General features: G+C 49.1%; 8 protein-coding genes across 8 annotated transcripts; 2 read left to right on the forward strand and 6 right to left on the reverse strand.

Moving 5' to 3' along the window:
• Positions 1-23: 23 nt before the first annotated feature.
• On the reverse strand, positions 24-1,272 carry TRV_07219 (cytochrome P450 monooxygenase, putative; the record flags this gene model as incomplete). The annotated part of the gene is made up of 2 exons (XM_003018711.1): positions 24-1,139; positions 1,216-1,272. Coding segments are annotated over 2 exons (1,173 nt in total), but the record flags the coding sequence as incomplete, so codon positions are not given.
• A 1,395-nt stretch (positions 1,273-2,667) lies between these two features.
• Positions 2,668-4,079, forward strand: TRV_07220 (integral membrane protein Pth11-like, putative; the record flags this gene model as incomplete). The annotated part of the gene is made up of 5 exons (XM_003018712.1): positions 2,668-2,857; positions 3,040-3,149; positions 3,206-3,585; positions 3,646-3,741; positions 3,800-4,079. 5 exons carry the CDS (start codon positions 2,668-2,670, stop codon positions 4,077-4,079), a joined length of 1,056 nt encoding a protein of 351 aa, XP_003018758.1.
• A 436-nt stretch (positions 4,080-4,515) lies between these two features.
• On the reverse strand, positions 4,516-6,236 carry TRV_07221 (uncharacterized protein; the record flags this gene model as incomplete). The annotated part of the gene is made up of 2 exons (XM_003018713.1): positions 4,516-6,131; positions 6,182-6,236. The coding sequence occupies 2 exons, from the start codon at positions 6,234-6,236 to the stop codon at positions 4,516-4,518; spliced, it is 1,671 nt and encodes a 556-aa protein (XP_003018759.1).
• A 512-nt stretch (positions 6,237-6,748) lies between these two features.
• TRV_07222 (uncharacterized protein) lies at positions 6,749-7,336 on the reverse strand (the record flags this gene model as incomplete). Its single annotated transcript, XM_003018714.1, has 1 exon — positions 6,749-7,336. The coding sequence occupies one exon, from the start codon at positions 7,334-7,336 to the stop codon at positions 6,749-6,751; it is 588 nt and encodes a 195-aa protein (XP_003018760.1).
• A 1,471-nt stretch (positions 7,337-8,807) lies between these two features.
• TRV_07223 (uncharacterized protein) lies at positions 8,808-10,474 on the reverse strand (the record flags this gene model as incomplete). The annotated part of the gene is made up of 2 exons (XM_003018715.1): positions 8,808-8,884; positions 8,947-10,474. 2 exons carry the CDS (start codon positions 10,472-10,474, stop codon positions 8,808-8,810), a joined length of 1,605 nt encoding a protein of 534 aa, XP_003018761.1.
• Positions 10,475-11,065: 591 nt separating this feature from the next.
• Positions 11,066-14,013, reverse strand: TRV_07224 (uncharacterized protein; the record flags this gene model as incomplete). The annotated part of the gene is made up of 3 exons (XM_003018716.1): positions 11,066-11,952; positions 12,015-13,553; positions 13,617-14,013. The coding sequence occupies 3 exons, from the start codon at positions 14,011-14,013 to the stop codon at positions 11,066-11,068; spliced, it is 2,823 nt and encodes a 940-aa protein (XP_003018762.1).
• Positions 14,014-14,812: 799 nt separating this feature from the next.
• TRV_07225 (uncharacterized protein) lies at positions 14,813-16,354 on the forward strand (the record flags this gene model as incomplete). Its single annotated transcript, XM_003018717.1, has 3 exons — positions 14,813-15,220; positions 15,243-16,037; positions 16,091-16,354. 3 exons carry the CDS (start codon positions 14,813-14,815, stop codon positions 16,352-16,354), a joined length of 1,467 nt encoding a protein of 488 aa, XP_003018763.1.
• Positions 16,355-16,876: 522 nt separating this feature from the next.
• TRV_07226 (uncharacterized protein) lies at positions 16,877-18,037 on the reverse strand (the record flags this gene model as incomplete). The annotated part of the gene is made up of 1 exon (XM_003018718.1): positions 16,877-18,037. A coding segment is annotated over one exon (1,161 nt), but the record flags the coding sequence as incomplete, so codon positions are not given.
• Positions 18,038-18,429: the final 392 nt, after the last annotated feature.

Genomic DNA, 18,429 nt, shown 5'->3' on the forward strand with positions numbered 1-18,429 from the left:
GAACGGAATAGAGAAGAACTTACACCCTCGGGTAACCAGGTTCCACAGACAGTGTCACCTCCACGCGGGACAACTCTGGGCAGCATCCATGGAACGGGTGGACAGGTTCGGAGGCCCTCCCGAAGTACGGCGTCGAGGTACGGGAGGTCATGGAGGGCATCCAGGGTCATGTCACTCTCGCTCTGGAATGCACTGCGAACCTCCTTGGTGAGCTTTGCAAGGGCGTCCGGCTGGGAAACAAGGTGATTCATCGTCCCACTGAGTGTGGTTGCAGTCGTCTCGCTTCCGGCAGTAGTCATCACCATGAAGGTGGCATAGATCTCCCCAATCGGCATCTTCGTGGTTCCGTCGGACTTGATAACATGAGACATGAAATCCGGACGGTCCAGTTCCCAGCTGAGACGCCGGTCGACCTTATCTACAATCTGCTGGAAGTGATCCCTCTGCACCTTCTTGAGGGACTCGGGTATACATTTCATGAGCATTAAGGTGATCAGCGGGAAGAATTTGGCAGCAGATATAAATGCAGCCGCCTTGACACTGCTGAAAAGCAGCGCAATCCATGGATGGTACCGGGAATTCTCGAGGCAGTCAAACGACTCTCCAAAGCCGAGTTCTCCAAAGATATCAAAGGTGGTAAAGTTGAACCAGGGCCCGATATCAAACTCGGCCCCCTTTTTGCCGTCCTCGACCTCGCTCGCCTTGTCGTGCATTCGCTGGATAAGAAGATTGACGTATTTCTGAACCAGCGGCTCCTGTGCCTTCAGCGCACGAGTAGTGAACCCGGGAGCCAGTATCTTTCGAATCCGAGCATGGTTTTCCGGCCTGATCGCGCTGAGTATGGAGTCCGGCTGGCCCTTCTGCCTCGCCCACCAGACGGGGTCCTTGAGGAACTGTTTATGACCCTGACGGACCCGGAAGATGTCGTTGTACGCATCTCCATGCGCAAAGGTGACCTCATCCGGCGCCGTACGCACAACCGGCCCGTATATCTGGTGTAGTTTCTCAAAGTCGTGTACTATCGTCCCCTGAATGAGCGCTCGGCAGTAGGGAAGACGGGTTGCTGCCCACGCCCGCGGCCCGGGGATCTTCGCCAGCGGGTGGAAGTACAGGTTGTAGACGATCTTGCAGACGGGATACTATCACCACCACGTTAGCCAGCTGTTGTATTCGCATGAGTATAACATGTAACTATGGGCGGATGTAGATAACTACCGCTAGCAGCAAAGCCGCTGCCGCCGCCACGAGGCTCTGCGTCTCGAAGACGGCCATCTCGAGCAGCCAGAGCAAATCGCGCACAAAGAGCAGCGCGCGGGAGAAACTAATTTAGTTAGCGAGCAGAGACGGAGAAAGCTGCTGCTGCTGCTGGCCTTTTGTTGAGCGCTCGCGGCCTCGTCTGGCTCTTTTACTACCGAGTCGGTCCCGGGCAGGCTTGCAGCCTTTGCGTCTTCGCGCTCCGGATCCCACGACTCCGGACGGGCCTTTTTTTTTTGAATCTTCGCAAGGGATGAGGGCGAGGCCGTAATAATGGATGCCCTGCATCGGCTTCGATCCTGGCCGGCGCATGGATGGCCGGTGGCTACGGGCTCTGGGCTGACTACTTAACGGATGTTGTTATCCCTGGTTCGTGGAACGACGTTGGTATCACAACCGCTGACTCCTCTGGCGGTGCGCTGGCTAACCAACATCTAGATACCCAACGCCTACATACTCCGTACAGAGAACCTGGTGGCCATCGAGAGATCTCTCTTGACTCGATATCTAGCACGGTTGGAGACCCCACGATCGGCTGGCGGGCGAGAGGGTTGCAGCCTTCTGGCCTTAAGCTCACAAGTTAGTTGCCGGCCACGAATGAGGATGTGATATCAGCTTCGACCGGCCTCGTCCTTGGTGTAACTCACTCGATGGAGCTGCCTGGTCTCTCTGGGAGGGCACACGCTGGCCCTCGCTCTGCGTCTGCCGATCTGCAGAGTCCCTGATGTGCATCCAAATAAATCAACCTTTAGGCTGGTGGCCCAAGGCTGGCAAAAGGAAATTATGGCCCCAGCAAACCACGGCTGCTGGGATACGAGCTGCGTCCCAGCTGGAGAACTCCACTTGAAGGTGCTTGCATGTTCCGTGAGGACAGCGAACGACCTGATTGAGGGAATCGAGGGTGGCAGACGGCTGGAGAATTGCTGGAAGGATTCTTCAGGCCAGGGTCCCCAGACCAGTTGTCAGTCAGACGAGCTTCTTGGGATACTGTGCTGCAGCCAAAGGGCGCTTTTGCTCGGTCCGACGAACCAGAGGAACCCTAAGAGGCGTTGCTTTGCTTCGTCCGGGCCAGTCTTTACACAGGGAGGCGACGATGAGCTTGGGGGGGGAGGACAGAATCTATGCATGAGACCAGCCAGCGGACCAGGGGAGATGAGGTGCTGGCTGGGATGGCCCTCCCTCCAGTAGCTTATCATTCTCTTCCCCCCCGGCATGATATGACCTGCAGGAGGACGAAGCCTCAAGCGCACGTATATTATCTTTCCTCGCCGAGTCTGGTCTCGGTTTCCCTCCTCTTCATCTAGCCGGCCTTCCTCTGTCTGCTCATCCTACAAGACTCAGCTCTGTCCTTCCAGCCAACCTCGACGCCTAGAAGGGTATCAGACTGAGCTTCGAGGCAATCGAAGACATACCATGGCGACCCAGTGGCTTGGAGCTATCCCTCCTCCTCCAGGTGTCACGCCTAATATCATCGACCCTCCGAGCCAGCGCTCCGGCAATATCGCCCTTCATACAGTATGCCTCACTCTGGCTACTGCGGCGGCTGCCATGCGGGTTTACACCCGTACAATCGTCACCCGTACAAAGATGGGGGCAGATGACTGTGCGTGAATCTATATCTACATATTCGGGACATAAAACTAACATATGCTTCTATAGATTTCTGTCTGGCTTCATTTGTAGGCGGCCATATCCAAATACCCTCCTTGACTTCAAGACTAAAACATGAATACAGGTGTTGACTGTCGCATTCTCCGGGTTGATGATAAAATGTAAGTCCGGAAGCCGTCTCGTTGAAAAAGATTATATTTGCTGATACATTTCAAGCATATACTCTGGGCATTGGGCGGCATTTATGGGATACTCCACCACTCTGGGTTCCATATGCTTTGAAAGTATGATATAGTTATACCCCTATCGGCATGACGAACGAGCTCTTTCTAACATAAAGCAGTGGTTCACCTTTGCGCAATACGTCTACTTGATCCTGACCGCAACGATCAAGCTCACATTCCTTTTCTTCTACCGACGTGTCTTCTCACCCCAGACGCTATCAAACATTCTGATCACCTTCGGCATCGTCTTCGTGGCTGTTACCCACGTTGCAATCCTCTTTGCAACCATCTTCTCGTGTTCCCCCGTTGCACGCGCATGGAACATTGCCATCCCCGGCAGATGCATCAATCCCACCATTCTTCCATATCTATCCGGTGCCCTCAGCTCAACAACCGACTTATATGTGCTTATCCTGCCAATATACCCAGTCTGGAACCTGCATATGAAACTACGCCGCAAAATCAAGCTTCTCGGCGTATTCGGCCTGGGTATTTTGTACGTATACCCTCCAACGGCTATTCAACGTTTACCACCAATCTAACATATACCCTACAGTGCTGTAGCTGCTAGTTTGGTTCGACTCGCGGAAACCCCTATTCTGCAAAGCAATCCTGATGCTACGTGGAATATTTCTCGGCTGGCTGTCTGGGCGTAAGTCATACCTTCTTCTTGCACCATAAGTGTCCATCCCTGTCTGACAGTTATACAGTGTCATCGAAGCCAACGTTGGAATCTTCTGTGGATGTTTATTGCTCCTCCCTGCATTCCTTGACCGCCACTTGCCCAAGTCCATCGCATCCTCGATCAAGGGGCTATTCTCTACTTCCAACAGCCGAAAGCTCGAAAAGGGCGGCAGCTCCGATGCCTCTTCAAAGCAATACTCCTGGCCTAACTCAACCCATAGCCACAAGGTCTCAGTATCTACCTCTTCAAAGCGACACAGCTATCTAGAGCTCAACCCTTCGAACAGTGTGCACGATGCCGTTTAACCCGGCAGCACCAAATAACCTTCTTTTTTTTTTCTTTTCTTCTGATACTTCTGGACAATATACGGCGTGACGAACTGGATCTGTACATACTACATTCTTGGGATACCTTTTCTATGTTTTCTTCCCTTTTCTATCTACTGTTAATAGGAACTTAGCACTGCAGTTGCTAATCATTATTACCCTTTGCTTGATTTGTTTCTACAAAGCGTTTGCTGCAAGCGTATTTGACCAACAGTATTATTTGGTGTATCATTGAGGCTGTATAATATATATAATGGTTTTACCTCCCAACACCTTCTGTGCGGATATACAAATGCTCATTCTGTATCAGTTGTCTTCGCTCATGGAATCAATCATAAAATGTTCCATCCAAACACCCTCAAAACGGCCTTAGCATGAGCCACATAACTATACGGTAAACGCCAAAAACCAGGATTTATACACTAGTAAACCAGCCATAGTCATCAGGTCTCAAGGTCAGAAAACCGCCATCAGTCATCTTATTGATATCCCTGAGTATATGGCTGATGGGGGTAATATAAGTGACTCCAAACGGGGTTGAGCTATCCGTGGCCAAAACCAGGCCAACGAATTCACCCCTAGAATTAACCACCATCGAACCTGAATCCCCCGGCCGTGAAAATTCGCCGTTCGACGAAATAACTTCCATCTCATATGTCCGCTCACCAGAGGGCCACCTGACCTCCCGACGCAGGTGGTTGATCTTGCCATAGGTGGTGCCCGATGTACGTCCGTATTTAGATACCCAGTCTCCAAGCTCTACGTCCCCAAAGCTCATCACCCAACTGTCAGGGTTCATTGCAAAAGCTCCACAGAGAGAAAGACTGAAGGTATCCTGTTTGCTGGGGCTGGGTGGAAGCTTATTCGGTCTGAACGTGGAAGGGGAAGTAATCAAAGCCCAGTCCACTCTGGAGTTGTCGCTTATCCGATTTCCAGACGCAAGAGTGACTTTTCCTATGGCTGGGTTGATCATGCGATTGTAGAGGTCTCTATATTGAGAGCGCACTTCAAGTGAATTAGCTTTATGCTTCGGGAGGCTGGCGAGGATGTCTAGCGTGTGTTGTCCGTCGCATGATGCAGGGTATTCAGCCACAATATGACCCCGACGATCGTCAGGGACGACACCGTGAACGTCTGTGTGAGCTGCAATAGTTTCATTTGGAGATCTGACGACGTGGTAGCAGGTCAAGACGCAGCGTACACGCATATCTCTACGGGGTATGTGGAGCCATACCCATCCACCGAGTGAGCCGGGTTCTGTGTTGTTGCCCCGAACACTGATAGACGCACCGTTAATAGGAGAGGCAGGTATATCGGAAAGAAACCTGGGTCCGTCAGCATTTCGGGCAAGGAATACCTCTCCCGGGGCGATTTCCACGTGGATATCCATGGGGGATTTGTCTAGGACTTTCAGGATGCGATCCTCTGCCGTTTTAAAATCACCACGGCTTCCAAAACGGCAATATACCATTACAGTAGCACATCCTTGCATATCTAGAGAAGACCCAAGGGGAACCCGCATATGATATCCTATCGACGACCAGCAGTCCTTCAAACTGTCCATGACCGTCTCCATGATCTCCTCCCTGGTATCTTCAAGACACTTAATAAGGGCAGGTTCATTAGGCAGGGCGCGAGAGACGTCAGTATTCATGAGCTGCTTGTTCTGTAATTCTACTTGGGCATCTCCGGTGAAGTCGAGAGGCAGCTCATGGCGAAATACTCTAAGTATTTCCTCTGCTGCTGTTTTCCACTTGGTTGTGTTGGTATCATCCGAAGACACTAGGATCGTGTGCTGCACCTCGCCGGTCCCCTTTGAGCGCCAGTCATCCAGACGAATAGATGAGTAGTCAATACTGAATTTACCCAGTATGCTCGTGATCTTCGGCTTTAGTGTCTCCTGAAATAGCTGGTCAAGCTCGGGGCTGCAGTTCTGCATCTGGGGCATCCCCATCGGAAATCCATGACCGACTGCGCGGAACTTCTCCTTTTGCGCAAACCATGCTTCAATACTGGGGAGTTCTTTTGTACCTACACTGATAGTTAGCAGGTATTATGACTACTTGCGCAAAAATACTTACTTTTGATAAAGTTTGGATCTCCAGGCCGGGAGTTCTCCCGCCTGATGCCGACCATCTTGCAGCTTAGCCACGTTGATATTAGCAGCGATTGTCGTTACCTAGTTCGTACGCTGTTAAACACGTGTTAGCTGTAAAAATAGTAGCATCTTGGGGGTCTGCAGTACTGAAAGTATTTTTATAGGCAGAAACACCAGTGGCAATTTTCACGGTTTTTGTTTTGACATCATTGACTTTGGGGTGGAAGCGTTTGAGCAAAATATTTATTTGGTAGCCGCCGTTGCCACGCGAAAAACTTATTTACCCCTTTCTTCCAAACAGTCGGAGGAAGATATGGAAGAGAAAGGGCCATATGAGATGAATGACTTGCATGATAAACGTATCTTGAATTCAGGTTGTAGATTATTATCGATTAATGCAAGCTTGCTAGCGACTCTCTAACTCCGTGTTTGTCCGTGGTAGTCCCCAACGCTCAAGCCATGTCGTTATGTACAGTCATAAAGGAAGGAAAGGAAAGTACAATGGTGGTGGTGTTATTGAAGGTAACCACGAAGAAAAGCTTGAAAGAAATCACTTGTAGTAAGTGTGAAGAATGGCTGGGTTGCCAGAATCCTTGGACCAGATCTCGAAACGACCGAACTGAGCGCCAACGTAGATGGAGAAGTCGCCGTTCTCAGCAGCATTCTTGCAGGCCTCGGTGGCATCGAGAGCAGGTGGGTTGGTCAGAGCCGGGACTTGGGAGGTGCTGAAAGGTTCACCGGTCTCGGGAGCGTTCTCCCCAGTGACGGTGTCCTCGTCCCAGTCGTTGGACTTGGCTTCTGAGACAGTGATATTGATAGGGGCTTCCATCAACTTGACGAAGGCGGGGAACTGAACGGTGCACTTCTTGACCTTCTTGGCTGGAACGGGGAGCTGGAAACCCACAAGAGCGCGGAGGTATGCCATGCCGCCGGTGTTGGCGATGAGGGTGTTGTTATGGCCGAGAGTGCACTTGTAGCAGTTTCCCTCGGGGCAATCAGCGCAATAGACAGTAGAGCGGAAGATGGTCGAGTCCTTGAGGGCGGGACGGCTCAGCTGCTGGAGCGGTGGAGGAGAGGCGGTAGCAACATTGGCAACCATGGCCAAAGCCGAGACGAGCACACAGCTAGAGAAATGCATCGTAAAGAATTTTGGTGGTATCAAGTATAGAAAAGTAAACGAGTGTTCTGGTTTGATATTCGTCCTGTTGGTAGCGAGAGAATTGGAGGTTGTTTGCGGCGGTGAAGGAGGATATCAAGGGCCCAGAGGCGAGTCCCTTGTCCCTTTATATACGCCGCCGAACTCACTTCCATCTCACTTTACCAGCAAGCGAGTGTATCAACACTAGAGCGAACGTTTCTTGTCATTCATTCTATTTTCAGGTTGCATTGCAAGCGCCAAAAGCTTAAGAAGTAAGACAATCTGTTAGATAATGCGAAGTGCTCGCGAGCTCAGCGCCACGTCACTGGAGCCAGGCAAAGACGGTGGACTTTGACGGCAAATAATGCTCTTCTTCCTCCCTCCTCCCTCAACGATCGAATCGTCAAAGATCAAGGGACCCCAGATCCAAGTGAATACGAGGGTACGCTGAGTTTTGCCGGCTAGCTCCAGACTCCCATTGGCTGCACCAAGCTTAATCCGAGACAAACGCCAGTCGAATCCCTTAAGATTTGTCTCTCCTCGAGCTGCTTTTTTTGGAACAAGATCCCTCCAGCGGGAAAGGGTAAAAAAAAAAGAGTAGCCCATGGGTCCCTCAAAAGGGGGGGCATTGCTCGATGCGATGCCGCTACTTGATGAGACAAGAGAGAGGATTGCCATTGGGACTGCCGGAGAGGGCAACGTTACAGCGGATGGTGCCAGTGAGCTTTGGATCGCTGTTTGCGGATCAGGAGAGCCGCTCCCTTGCACTTGGGCATGCTGTACATCTTGTTTTCCATATTGATTCCGGGGATTTATATCTGTCTGTTGACACTTTTTGATATATCAAGTTTTTCCTTGACATTAAAAAGGCGCGATAATTGGATGCTTAGTCAGCGTATTACTGCGGAGAGGATTATTATTTTTCCAGATACGATGACTAAGCTGATCCTACCGAGGTTGTCGTTGCTTCTGTGGGATATGGGAGAGAGAGTAGATGTCAGGACCTGATATCAGTATTTACAAGGGGAGGCGAGAGACAAAAGAGTGTATAGGAAGAAGCGATGGATAGAGAGTAAGTAGGTAGAGGTCGAGGCTGGTGGCACCCGTATATGCACATACCTCTAAATCGCTTATTTACAACCCTAACGCGTTATGTATGACGTAGACAAGGGGCCAAGGCACTGCAAGGAGATAGACACGGAGATAGACACGATAGAGAAAAGACATCAACAGGAGAACATTAAAGAGATAAAGAAGAGGTAGTGACACATTCTTGCTCAAGGAGGAAAAGAGGAGGAAGGCAGAGCAAAGCAAAGCAAATCAAAACGCCAACTCATCGGGGAATCTTGCGACGGAAACAACTGGTATCTCTATATTAATCACAAAGTAGATAATTCGGCTTTTTCAGAGCCTACCTCAGAGCGAGCCGTAAGCAGATAGCTCTTGTAGACAAAGGCCAAGGATTAGGCAGCTAATCTAAGCCAGCGTAGAGGTCGACAACGATATTTATCGCTGCGATGAGGATTTCGGCACCAATTAGAACGATAACTATTTTTTTTTTGTTACGTTAGCATCCCTACCTAATGAACAGTAACAATGGGAGAACATACCGATCCATTCAAGGTACTCCCCATGTCTATGACTTGACTGATCCTTGAGAACAGCAAGTAGATCAGCTATAACATCCAGCCGCTCCGTAAGCAGTCCCACCCGCTGGTTCATTTCCAGATAACTTCTCACAGCCTGATAGATCGGATCAAGGCGAGGTTCAGCCCACATGAGTTCGGGGCTATCAAGCACAGACCCTTGAAGATGGATGTTTATGCGAAGTATAAAAAGTTCGCCAATCTGCATGTTTATCTGCCTGCGCGTAAGGTTCACACCACCCGTCTGAGCGATCTGCGATGGCAACGGTGATGTAGCCGTTATAGTTTCACTGACCAGGTCTTCGAAAAGAGATGTCTTGACGGACTGCGAGAGGGCATGGGAGATGGCAAGTTTCGTCATGTAGCTGCGTGGATCCCGTAAGGAGATGAAGTCGTTGTATATTCGAGCCTGGTAGTCTCGGGTGTAGTAGAAGTTGAAGTTCTCAACTTGCATGTCCTCTGAACTCAACACTGAGTTTGCGAACCTCGAAACTTCGTTCAGAAACCGGGTTTCTTGCTCAACAGTCATACCCCATATTACCACCGTTCCATAGTCGAACAGGAATACCTCTGGAGTATCAATTGCCGTGTCTAGGACGAGGGGCTCGTCAGACAGAGCGGTCGTCATCAGCGTACGAGGCGACGACGGGGGCGAAAAGGACTGGATACGGTCGTCATTACTTGCATGCATATCAAGTAGATCCTCTCGCTCTTGGTGCTTATGCGATTCAACCTCCAGCTCGCTATCGGAGAACCCACGGTCTAGCTGTGGGCGAGAATCGTTGATGGGTGTCAATCCAGTGTGACCAGCACCTTCACTGCGTCGACGGCGAGAAGATATCGTCTTATCGTTGTCATCATATCGGTACGGTGAATAAACGCACTCATCGAAAAGCTTCGGATTCGTGCCTCTTGTTGAAGCTCTCGATTTTAGAAACCTAATCACGCTTTCCAACTTGTATGAATTGGCCGTGCAGTACGCAGTAACCCGAGGCAGTCGTTCTCTATCCCCTTTACCCAATCTTGCCGCATCTCTTCTGGCTGTGGGTTCTTTTATCCGTGTGATCTGGGAGTACACATCTCTTGGAATCTCGTCTTCGACCCATACATCATCTTCACCAGTCACAGGGTTCGGTAGTAGCTTGAGTTTCTGTGTGGTTTTTGTCGTTCGCTGTGGGCCAATCTTCGGCAATGTAGGAACTTTGCCAACAATTCCTAGAGATGGCTCTTGAGCTTGCCGACGTCGGAGTTTGCTGTTCAACGCCGCCAGCACAGGCTGTCCGGTTGGCCCCCTTACGACTGGAGGGGCACTGGGATGCAGATTCTTTTGCTGGCTGCTAGCATCTTGCGCATCACTTGCTGGCTCACCCCTAGTTGATGGGCTGAATGTCACGGACTTGCTTCGCTGGGCGGTCGCAGCTTGGGGGGTGGTTTGGGAGGTCGGTTTAGCTTGTGGGAGGAGCGGAGACGACTCTGAGACGTTGGGATTCATCGTGGAGAGGCTTCAGGCTGTTCAAGGAGAGTGTATGAGACCTGGATGTCGCATGGTCACCGCTTCTTATCCCCCGAGCAGTGCAAAGAACGTAGTTTGTAGTTTGTTTGATTGACCTTCTCTCTGCTTCTTCTTTTCTTCTTTGTCGTTGATGCAATAACCAAAACAAGGTTGGCCCAAGCTCAGTCACGTGGAAACATTCATTACGTAATTGACATTGTGCCAAGCTTTTGCACGTGGCTGGATCTTCGCTCGAAGGATTACATAATACAAATACGAAGGAGCTCGCCGTTTTCTACAAGGGTCGACGACAACAACGACAACAACGACAACGACAACGACGACAACTGGTAAAAAGCAAAGAGACAGGCTGGAAGGACACTTGTGGCTGGCTGGACCTGATGCCAGAGATACCCTCAGCCAACAGAGCGAGCCTAGACCGACGGTAACCAAAAGAAAGCTTTCGACACATCTACCAGAGGATTAACTCAAATTCAGGACAACCGAAATAGGGGGTAAACAAGATGCAGCGAACTGGCTACACTTCTTCTCACGCGGGCCTTGAGAGAAATCTGGCCAGCCTCGCTGTCTCTACATAGTCTCATAATAGGTAAACCAGAACATGAAGTAGGCCTTGCACACTTTGCCAAGGCTTAACCCTGGGTTATTGTCGGTAGTGACCTGGAATGTCCACTGAGTAAAAGGTCCTACCTTTGCATACCGGTCCTCTCCTACCGATCCCACATCCCCATCCGTGGTGCCTGGGCCCATGACCATTGGGTTGTCGATATTATACCTGAACTTAGTGATAAGCGGGTCGTGGACAAAGTCGAACCGTTCATCTTGCTTATTGAGAATCGTCTCCTTGCCCTGATGCTTCAACGTCAAATCCATGAAGTGAGACTTTGTCTTGGCCCCGTCTAAATAGAAGCGAACCTTGGTTAACCGAATGTCGACCATGGAGCCAAATGGATTCGGCTTATGGATATCAAAGACTGGTATTTCAATTGTATGCGTGATGCCGTCCGTTCCACTGTCTTGGATCATGTCGACATACATCTCGTCGATATCGTATCTCAGACCGTTAAATGTCTGAGGCTCGGTGCCTGCTTTTTCAATAAAAGCATTATACCTGGTGACGAGTGTTGAGTTGGCCGAGATCAACGTTGTCGAATTGAACGTTGAGAATTTGAACCCTTCCATTTGCTCCCCCACTACGTTTGCCCGGTCTAGACTGACAAACTGATAAGAACGCTGCGCTTTATATAGCCATTCTTGCGTGGTGTGGATGGCATCAGTGTACAGCTTTTTCATGAAAGCTGTCATAGTCGGATGATCTGCCCCAAGTTGGTCATACTCCTCCCGAGAGATATCTGCCCGTTCAGCTGCGAGGGCGTCAAGCTCTGTCTGATACTTGATCAGCAAGAGAACTGCCTCTGTATATCCAATAACTGCAGCATTCCGCTCTTTCACAATCGCTGGCACGATGGTCAGCCAAACAAAATATGAACACTTTTTTTACCTCCAACATATGACTTACCGATATAATCATGGAACCTCTTCCTCAGGTTTTCCAGCACAGGTTTTCCCAGGATATTTTCGAATTGGCTCCAGAAAGCGTCCGCCTTCTCCGCGAGTACTTGGAGTTTTGTTGCAGCTGGATCGTCGAAGTCCACTCCGCCGTCTTTGAGCAGCGTATACCCTTCGGCTAAACCCTCGATAGACTCCTTCATATCCTTGGCATCATGCAGCAGCAAGCTTCTGTCAATACTTACACTAGAATCGGATTTAAGCTTCTCTAGTGCGTTGTGGATGAGGTCTGCACCTTGCAATGCGACCATGGGCGCGGATCCATGCACAAAGATCACCTGTGACAGGGCTGACATGAGGTCCTCCCAGGAGACGGTGACCCCTGTTCTGACTTGTTTCTCAACAGCCTTATAGGCATTCATCAGGCTTTTTTTCGCTGGACCAATGGATTCCGTTGATAGATGGAGCCGTTGCAGGTTCGTGTCGAGGTCGTTCTTCTTTTCTTTGATTTCATCTTGGACCAGGCGCTTTCGGAAGTCACACCGAGCCAGCCTGTCACGAACTGCCTGCTTCTTCTCTTCGGCATCCATTTCACCACCCAAAAACCTGCGATAGGTTGTTTCAACCTCTTTCAAGTTAGTGAGCAACGGGGCGATGGCCGTTTGGTAGAACCCGAACGAACCGCGTGGCACCTTCTCCCTGTCGTCGCCGAAGATGGTCTTCCCTGATAGGAGACTCAGCAGATTTCCATGAGCTTCGTCCTTAACTGCACGCAAGAGGGTGAATGAAATGGGTTCGTCTCCAGGCGCCCCGCCGAGGATGAACAAAGATGGCTCTGCTTTGCGATATGCTTCGGCTAGGGGTGTCTTGGATATCTTCCCATCCTTCTCATCTCCCAAGAAGGCCAGCCTCCGCGTCAGGCGACTATAAATGTTCGCTGCGCGGGCTTTTTCGTTGAGAGATCCACAGAACCAGAGCAGGTTGGCCATATCTAACAACATCCGGCACTGTGTCGGGTGCACGAAGCACACTGCACTCTCCAATAGTTTTGCCGGGTCAGACAATATGTAAATACTGTGGCTTCCTGGTTTGCCAGTGTCTCCATTCGGTCCCCGTTGTTTGTCTCCCATGCCGCCAGTACCGTATGGACCGCCTTCGACGTTGGTGTGTTGCTCAAAGGCGTTGGTCAAGCTATCTCGCTGCGCTGCCAGATCAATAAGAAATTGTATGAGAGTTGGCTGTATTGACTCTTTCGGAGTGGCCATCATAGTCTCTACCTTGTTCAATGATGGCGGTATTGTCATGGCTGCCATGATCTCTTTCAGGGTGATGAAGCCGACGAACAGTTTAATCTTGTTCTCGAAATCCGTAGGCCATTTTTTCTTTGGATCCATCAGCCCTTTAACTAGCTCGGCACCTTGCTCAATGGCCTGCTCGAAAATACAGCCGAAGACAATATCCACCCTCCCCCCTTGCCCTCCATTTCCGCCACGAGGTCCGACATCTGTTCCAGTTACTGGCTGCCGGTTGGCTCCTGGGCCTCCTCCAGCTGTGGTGTGTCTGGTTAGTTACCTTGTCTATCCATAGATCTAGAAATCGATAGCTTGCTAACCGTCAAGATGTAGTTTTTCTACCGCAGCAGCCTCAACATGCTCTGCGAAAATTTGTAATGTCCCTCCTTGGTATGCATCAGGATTGCTCTCAACGCCCCCTTTTCCGGAGATGATGATGCTACACCCTTTACTGGCTAGCTCTGGCCCGTAGAGCTCTCCTGTATAGATGCAGTATCTATCAAACGGTTCCTTCTCCTCATTTTCCGATTTCAAGTCATGCGTTAGAGAAAACTTCTCCACGTAAAATGCGAAGGGTGTTTTGATAGTCCCCCCAATACTAGGCGCATCGTCGGAAACAGAGAGAAAGACCTGCGGGTTGACTATTGGATACTTGACCGTGTCCGAGTCCGGAAGCGGATCTGAATTGGGCAAAGCTATTGAGGCTGATGGTTTCATTGTTTCCATAGAGGCAGTCGAATGCTACTGAAGACTGTTCTCACAATGCCCACCAGTCTCTATGTCCTTTATTTGGTTTCATTTCCTCCCCTGTTCCGTCCATGTCACCTACCGTTTCTCTTCTCTTATACACCTTTGTTACGCTGCTCCAAGGCTAATAACTATATTTCCCCAAACGACACAATATCATTGGCATGATGCAATAAACCCTGAGCTGCAGCGAGCGTTTTTATATTAAGTTCAGCCAGCACGAGAATAACGCATTGTCTGCTCAAAAAATTCAGCCAGCCCGAGATAGTTGTTACGTATTTATCCAGAACACCCAGTCAGAGGCAAGCGGAAACACTCAGTCCGAGATGATGAATGGTATGTAGATGCGCTCTACACCTATCAAAAGTATTCATGCTTACGCAGCCCGATTTCATTCCGGCCTGCGTATATAGCTACTGCTCGAGCAAAGTTCCCCCGCACTCCTCACCTCAAGGCAAAGGGCATTCTCCATCCGATTTGGTAAAGACATGGGAGAGACATGAGCCAAATCACCATTATCCATATATGGCAAATGCTCCGCGCAAGCCAAAGATTTCGAGTACTATCACCCCCTGAGCCCCTACGGAGAGTTTAGTATGAGCTACAGGGTTTGTGAAGGGCTTTAATATATATATATATCGATAGCTCTTGTCTCAATAATGAACACGATAACTGAAACGCAATCAAGCGCCCTTCAGTTGGTACCGTGGACTGACTGATACCACCGGACTCGGACTCCAGCTCACTGATTGACACTTCACTATACGCGATGACCACACAATATGGTAAATCTGAGTATTATGGCAAGCTCAGTGGTAAAATAACAACTGATGACTGGGATATTCTTGTTTCATATACACGGGAAAAGCTGAACCACCTCCTGGACAAAACCTGGGGTTCGAAGCCACTGCTCCAGAATGTCAAGTTTACGAGCAAGCCATATATTCCAGGAGTCGATCTTACAGAGGACTACAACTTCGCCCTGTCCTCTCCAGTACTGAACTTTGGGAACCTAGACGGGAACCCAAGGGCATTTCTAAAAATGGGGTTTTCTGGATCAGTAACAAGCACTGTTAAGCCTAACCCGCCAGTCACGACCCCGATCCCAGCAGATGTCTATTTCTTACAGATAGGCGTCCCCCTTGCATCATTCAGTGCTGAGGAAGACAAGTTCTATGTTTGTTCACCCTGTTTATCAGTTAAATATTTTGCTGGAGACTGACATTAACTGCTTAGCAGGCAAGGACGTTGTGGAGTTTAAATCCAGCGAGGAGGCCGAGCACCATATAGTCTTTCATTTCCATAATGAAGATGCCACAACCTGGGATTTCACTGCCGACACATCCAAACCTCATCCGCTACTGGAAAATCTTCTAAAGGCTAAAGGAGATGTCGCTACTTGGTTCGGGTCCCGGTCTCACGTAGCATGGGTCGACTACGCTGTCAATAAAATATCCAGCAAAAAGGATCCCACTTCCGTCCTCCTTCGCCCAAAGTCTTATAAATTTGTAATCGCAGAAGAGACCCTATGCGTGTTTATCCAAACCGAAGGCAGCGGGAATCCGCAAGGGAACACTCAAGGTACCCGATTCGGCCGGAAGTACGACCACTTCGACTTCAGCCCAATCCCGAAGGACTACACAGGCTCCATTATCGTCTCAAGAGATGTGTTTTTTCAAAAGTTTATATGGAAGCAGATACAAAGCGTTCTCCCCGGTGGTGTGATCGAAAAGACCGCAGCAGCCGGCGCGAAGCTGGAATTGCGTCCTACAGGCCTTTTGAACTCTGGTGGAAGTGCTTGGATTGGCCAGTGGTTTTGTACCCTTGAATCCAGCAAGATCGATTGTACTGATCATCCTCTTACCATTGAATTTTTTGATGAAGCTCCATTTGACAAGCCAAAATATAAATGGTCGTGGACATTCTCGGGCAAGTTTCCCTTTATCGAGAATGATAAAACCATACACATCACTTTATCATGCGAAATCCCAACGGTAAGCCTTATATATCTTGTATGGGACTGCATCCTGTTGCTGATGCCTTATAGAAAACCAAAACCCTTGCAACTGTTGAGGGTGACACGATGAAGTTCACTCTTGCGTTTGAATCTGCGGATCAACCTCCTACCAAATCCGATATAGACATCAGCCCAATAAAGGCAGAAATTAACTTGCCAACATTCACTGTCGACTTGCCTGAATTAAACTTCTTCTCAACCCAAAATATATTTGCTCCTGGGGAGAGGTTTATCCAAGTCTCCGATCTTATGTTTCCCTCTGATCTGGTTCTCTGCGGCAATATGCCCAGCTGAAGCATTCAGATTGCTATAGCTAGGTGTACTTGGAGAGATCTTGGAAATTCATTCTCTACACCAGGGCAACACTGGGGCAGTCAAGCCATTATAACTTGATAATGATGTTCGGGTTCCTATTCCAATTAGTAAAGGATTTCGGGATTTTAACTAAATATTCGGAAACACATCTGATTTTCCAGTACTTGCCCAGAAAAGTAAATACATGACCTAGTTATATTCCCTGAATCTATATCGATGACAGCTTAACGAGCTGCTAGTCGTAAGGAGATGACCAGTCCAAGCCATGGACCACGCCCGCGGCTATTGTTTGATTCGCGAATATCGTAGCCTATATTTGTGCGTTCCCTCTTAAGATATAAATCCATTCTTGAAAATAAAGGATGAAATATGTGGTCAATACCTACTGGCGGAGCCACAGATTGACTATATAACTAAGACACCGTGCTACTTGACTAGCTATATATGCAACTTAGCCGTGGAAGGATATATAGCCTTCTTGAAACAACAAACTGCGATCATTCAAGGGATCAGTCCTTCAAGCTCCTTACGAATGCGGCCTTTATCGTAATCTTTTCGTCGCCTGTCCATCTCCTCCGTCACCTTTTCTCTCGCCTCCTTTAACTTCGATTCCGTTGAACGCCGTTCGCGCTCCGTCTTATCCTTGACCTTGCTATCGATATCATCTTGGATACCCTTTGATTTCTTTTGGAATTCGTCCTGGATAGCTTTCGCCTTTTCTCTCCATCCGGGGGTACCGGGCGGATCTGTTATTTCGCTCAGTTTTTTGTCTCTGTCGCGTTCTTCAGACTTAATCTCCTCCCCCAGCTTTAAGATATCGTCCGGTAATACTTGGTCCGCCATTTTCTTGTCAATGTACCGCTGGAGTAGGCTTTCAACCTCGCTTGAAGGCACTTGTTCCTCGCATTTTTCCTTGACCGCGGTGGCATAGGCCTCCTTGAACTCTCGAGTCCACAACTTCCTGAAATAATGGTATCTTTTGTAGACACCATCGTCCAGCACCTCGTGTAGATGACGTCTATACTTGGTTTCGAGTTTTTCCTTGACAATTTTGGATAGGTCTGGATCCCTTGTCTGCTCTGGGCTCATTTCACTAACAATTTCCCTGATCCTTTCATCTAACATCTTGTCAAAGTCCACTTTCGTGAGTTTTACGTCGGCTTTGAGGCCACGGGAGCATCCCTCGACGCCATAATTTCTCAAAGCCGTTATAAAGGTAATCGAAAAACCCCCTGCCGCTGTCCCTACTGCTCCACCTATGAGCTGGTAATATAGAGCTCCAACTCCAGCTGCTGCTACTGTGAATAGGAGGTGGAAGGTTCCCAGAAGCAGATCGCCTTTATCAACACTGTCGACGGCTATGGCTGAGGCGGAAAGAACTGTGGGTTTTTTCTTGATGCCAATTAGATCTAGGGCCATCGCCAGGGACTCGGTTGCGGCATTCTCACGGGCATTGAATGCAGCAACAGCAGTTTCCTCCGATACATCGGTGCGTGGATTTGAAATCATCTGGCTGGTGCATTCCTTCTCCAGGCAATTTCCCCAGGGGTAATACCGTTTAGCAGTAACGGGGTTCTTTTCTCCAGCACTTTCACTCTTCCAGGTTTCCCCTGAAAATCCCGGTGTGACTTGAGGGTCTTGCGTCGGGAATTCACACTGAAACTGAACTCGAAAATTGTCGGATGATCCAGTTGTGAAGGTGACCCATCCATTGTTATCCAAATTTTGACTGGTCACCAAATTTCCGTCCACTATGAAGGAGAGAAGGTCAGTGTCATTATTATTGCTAGCAGTCGAGAGAATTCACCGTATATCTTCCCCGTAGCAGAATGAACCATTAATTCCCAAAAGCCCGTAGCGTTACTATCAAAACGATATACGCCTCCGGCAACACGCAGTTCAAAATTAGGACCAGCATCCACTAAAGTTGTGAACACCTTCCAATCATCTGTATTGAATTTAAAACCGAGACTAGCAGTATATTGCGATGGATGGTCCATGTTATCATCGCAGGAATCCAGAAGACCCAGCAATATATTATTGTCCGTATAGAC

Source organism: Trichophyton verrucosum, assembly GCF_000151505.1.
Source record: "Trichophyton verrucosum HKI 0517 chromosome Unknown contig00937_1.f1.exp, whole genome shotgun sequence".
Classification (NCBI taxonomy): domain Eukaryota; kingdom Fungi; phylum Ascomycota; class Eurotiomycetes; order Onygenales; family Arthrodermataceae; genus Trichophyton; species Trichophyton verrucosum.